Source organism: Pseudoliparis swirei, chromosome 16 (genome assembly GCF_029220125.1).
Source record: "Pseudoliparis swirei isolate HS2019 ecotype Mariana Trench chromosome 16, NWPU_hadal_v1, whole genome shotgun sequence".
In the NCBI taxonomy this organism is placed as follows: domain Eukaryota; kingdom Metazoa; phylum Chordata; class Actinopteri; order Perciformes; family Liparidae; genus Pseudoliparis; species Pseudoliparis swirei.
In genome coordinates, this window is record NC_079403.1 from 7,657,046 (window position 1) to 7,661,663 (window position 4,618).

The 4,618-nt window shown below is 46.4% G+C and overlaps 1 protein-coding gene across 1 annotated transcript; it reads left to right on the forward strand.

Annotated features, from left to right (window-relative positions):
* The first annotated feature begins 1,023 nt into the window (after positions 1-1,023).
* On the forward strand, positions 1,024-4,618 carry LOC130206143 (delta-type opioid receptor-like). The gene is made up of 3 exons (XM_056433946.1): positions 1,024-1,259; positions 3,392-3,744; positions 4,092-4,618. The coding sequence occupies exons 1-3, from the start codon at positions 1,024-1,026 to the stop codon at positions 4,616-4,618; spliced, it is 1,116 nt and encodes a 371-aa protein (XP_056289921.1).

The window sequence follows — 4,618 nt, forward strand, 5'->3', positions numbered from 1 at the left end:
GGTGAACGGATGGCTCGTTCTCTTCGCTGGTTGTTTTGTATCCTGCTTCCAGACCTGGACGTATATATATCACCTCCCTCTCCTGTCCCTCTGGACTTGTCCACACAACAGAAATGTGCAGCCCATTCATTTCCCCTGCATCCCTCCCCCTCTGCCTCCCCCTTGACCAGTGTCTCCTTTAGCACTGAGAGTAAAACGCCCAAAGTCCTGAAAGATGTGCAGCAAAAAGATAACTGCTGACGTGAATTTGACTTTAGTGTAGATATTGGTCATCTTTAGAGGCCAACTACGTGACACGTTTGACTTTAATGTGAGTGAATTCTTTTTAAATGTCCCATTAACAAAATCAGAGATGTCTTGAATAAGCTTTACTGACACAAGAGTGTATATAGGACGCTGCGCTCCTGCAGCTTATTTTCATGGCTCATACATTGAGGGGAAGGTTGGCTGTTATGAATAAATGTGTGTGCGTGTATTTGTGTGTGTTGTGGGTCGAGCCCGAGTGCGCGCCGCCTCTCCATCAGTGCGTGTGCACGAGTGTCCGCAAAGCCGCCGCTGCTCCTCTCCTGGCGCGCAGTGCCGTCCACAAACTTTGATGAGCTGGAACCTCCGCCAAAAAACGGACTGAATGCAAATTATTTTAAAGCATATTTTACAGGCTGCGTCGCGCTAATTGTGCGTTGATCAAGGTGAGTAACCTGCGAGCTTCAAATGACACTGACGTGTTGACGTTTTCTCGTGAAAGGATAGCTGCACGCGTGTTTTGCGTAAACTTACAAGTGGCTTCGGAACCACGGTGGAGTTTGTGAGGCGTTCATGTTTTTGAAATTAATTTTTATATTTTAATCTGTGGTTTTTCACGTGTGTTTTTCTGGCTCAGTCGCATCGATGTTTCCTTAATTACCGACATGATTTGCATTAGTATTAACCGCTACATCCCTAGTTGCCATGTAAATGTGTTTCCCCATGTCGTCTTATCATTTTAGTATTTTAAAGCTTTTCCTTGAACAAACAGGTATCAAAATGGAAATCACTCCAGTTGAAATATTCAAAGAGGACAGTAAGTGCTCGCTTGACGACTGTCCGGTGAATTCTTCAGCCTGGATGTCCGGATACTCCGAGAGCCGCAATGTGACCCACGATGACAGCTGGGAGTCGGAAGGCATGTCTCCCATCATCCCCATCATCACTGCAGTCTACTCCGTGGTGTTCGTGGTCGGCTTGTTGGGCAACTGCCTGGTCATGTATGTGATCATCAGGTAAGGTCATTTTAAGTGTAATACAAGGATGAAGATCAAGAAATACACTGTATACGTTGACGTGGCAATGTAATAAGCATGTTATTGGGATTTAAATCTGACTTTAAAGTGTTATTGTTGACAGAAAAGTTTCTGAAAAATAAAAGACAAGTCTTTTCATGAATGCGGTGGAGCCTATAAATGATGTTAGAAACACCGAAAACAACAAAGGGTATCCAGAAGAATGTGTTCCTCCACAGTCACTGTAAATGTTATTACTTCTGGAGAAGACACTGGCACCAACCCCTTGGGCTTTCAGTGACCTCGAGGCCATCTGGTCTGTGTCATAGTTCCTTTTAGTGCCCCTATATGCTCAATAGAGACACGGTCCTCTGCTCTAAAACCCACTTGTGCAGCTCATCCAAAGAACCAGCATCTAATGAGTATGTTAAGTGGCTGGGACAGCATCTAAATATACATCAAGTTTGCACTTAGTAAGTCACGAGGGACGAAGCAGGTGTTGCAATTTGTCAAAGAAATTGTTTAGATGTTGTCATTTTTTATTCAGTGGGGGAAAAAAGCATATATAATTGATTCTGCCTCCTTTACAATGGCCCTCTTTTAATAAACTTCAAGCTACAAAATGTAATAAGAATATTTTGTAAACGTCTGGTGGACATGATATTAATCATGGTGGAACCCAGTGGTGCTTTATCAAGCTGAGTTCCTGCTTGCACCTCATTGGCTCTTATTTATGGTGCATGCGTGAGAGCAAACAAATCTCCTTTTCATGTGATGTGAAATGCAGCAGTGGCATTCGCAATTACCTGAAATCAGATTGATTGCGACCCTGTCGGTAGAAAGCAATTCTATCACCTCAGTCACAGAAAAGACCCTATGTTTTATTGTTCAGTTGCTGTGAGGAAGACGCTTCAACTGCAGTAACAAGGTGCTTCATTTTATTTAAATGGTTTATTTAATAAGGGACAGTGCACATTGATAAAAACATTGCAGTAAATGTGCCAGAGTTAGCCAAGAGGCTATTTTTCATCTGTAGTTGATTTAGTGTAAACAACATCGGAAATGATCCCCATCCAAACGCTGAAGGTGTAAGTCAGCGCTGCAGGCCGTCCGTTAGACGTTGATCGATAAGCCATTAGAAGTATCTGTCATGGCAGCGCAGCCTTTCTGGCTTTAAAGGTGTTGTGCTGTTAAAGCTGCATGTAGTTTACATTAACATTGAATCAAATGACTCCATGTAATGTGTGTGAGGGGTCTCTCCTCGTGATGAGCCCACCGATAATTATCACCCCACTCCGCAGTCTCCTCTCAGATCTCCGGAGCACTTTAGCATCTTTCAGCTCATTGTTTTGGTTTATGTTTTGATTCACTCCATCGGCTCTCATCTTTGTCGTTTCCAGTCACAGCTCGGATAATAAAAAAAACCTGTAAGCTCCCTGCTCCACAACAAACAACAATCAGACAAGTTAGCAAAGTTAGTGACTGGCTGGTGAACACAGTTAGCAGCGAAGGAACCAGACCTCCCACTCATGAGTTGGTGGAGACCAAAAGCAGAGCTAAAAGAGTCAATGTCAAACGTCCCTTCATCAAGGGAACAGAAACCCCACATGAACGCTTAGTGTTGCTTTGAGTTTTCTGCCGACTGTTTGCGAACACGTCACGTAACATATCGATGTTTTGTTTACAACGTGTCGTGGCCAAAACCCAAAATATATTCATCCATGTGTAAAAGGAGGAAATGTAACAGCTAAAGCTTCTTATTCCTCAATCCTTTACGGCTTTTGAACATCTTCACAAATCTTTCGGCCTTGCAACATTGTCATAATAATGTATTATTTATCACTGGAAAGAGGATTTTGAGTGATACGTGCTGTATGTGATGACTTCCTTTTCATATGTTTATTATAAACCAAAAAAAACACTCTTTCCTGCGAAGCCATGTCAATGTTGCCTTGGAAACCAGGAATAAGAATAGGCCATTCTTAAGAATCTTGTTTTGGATTCAGGGAAGCAGTGTGAATGAATGAACAATGCTGGCTCATCATGAGCCAAGATGGAGGGTCTGTGTCTCTTGGTGGGTGGTCAGCCGTGTCCTTCGCTCTCCTCCTCACGATCACATGCATGTCCAACAGGTACACAAAGATGAAGACCGCCACCAACATTTACATCTTCAATTTAGCTCTCGCCGACGCCCTCGTCACCACCACGATGCCCTTCCAGAGCACGGACTACCTGTTGAACACCTGGCCCTTTGGCGAGGTGGTCTGCAAGGTCTTCATCGCCATCGACTACTACAACATGTTCACCAGCATCTTCACCCTCACCATGATGAGCGTGGATCGCTACGTGGCCGTGTGCCACCCGGTAAAAGCCCTGGACTTCCGCACGCCGATCAAAGCCAAGATGATCAACGTGTGCATCTGGATCCTGTCGTCAGCGGCGGGCATACCTGCTTTCATCCTGGGCGGCACCCAGACGAAGAGCGGTGAGGAAGAGCTGTCACCGGGCCTTCGATAACGCCGAGTAGACGGAGCGCTCGCTTAAAGCCTGCGCCGATAATATTTTAAATATCTCCCTTCATCTGTCAGAGCAGACTTTTCCATTAGCTGCACATCAAGCATCAACCTCCATGAATATAAATGATGTCGGAAAGAGGGGGGAAAAGCAGAGTTGAGAGCAAAATGTTCCCTTTCGAGTGCAGATTAGCCGTTACATAACCAACCGCTAAATTGATCGCAGAAAGGAACAGAGTGGAATTCTATTTACCATAAACGAGTGCACTTCGTCTCTTGATTCACTTTTTCTCCCCTCCTCTCTCCTTCGCTCCCGCAGACATCACCGAGTGTGCCTTGCAGTTCCCAGAGCCGTACGTCTACTGGGACACGCTGATGAAGGTGTGCGTGTTTGTCTTCGCCTTCGTCGTGCCCGTGCTCATCATCACCGTGTGCTACTCCCTCATGGTCCTGAGGCTGAAGAGCGTCCGGATGCTGTCCGGCTCGAGGGAGAAAGACCGCAACCTGCGGCGGATCACGCGGCTGGTGGTGGTCGTGGTGGCCGTGTTCGTGGTCTGCTGGACGCCCATTCACATTTTCATCCTGGTCAAGGCGCTCGTGAGCATCCCCGAAACCACCGCCATCATGGCCGCCTACTTCTTCTGCGTGGCCCTGGGTTACACAAACAGTAGCCTGAACCCGGTGCTGTATGCCTTTCTGGATGAGAACTTCAAGCGCTGCTTCAAGGACTTCTGCCTCTCGGCCAAACTGAAGGGGGAGAAGGGCTCGGGGAGCAGGAAGGCCCTCGGCGCGCGGGAGGCCGCCGTTCCCCTGGGGAACCCAGATGGGACGAGAAGGCCGACATGA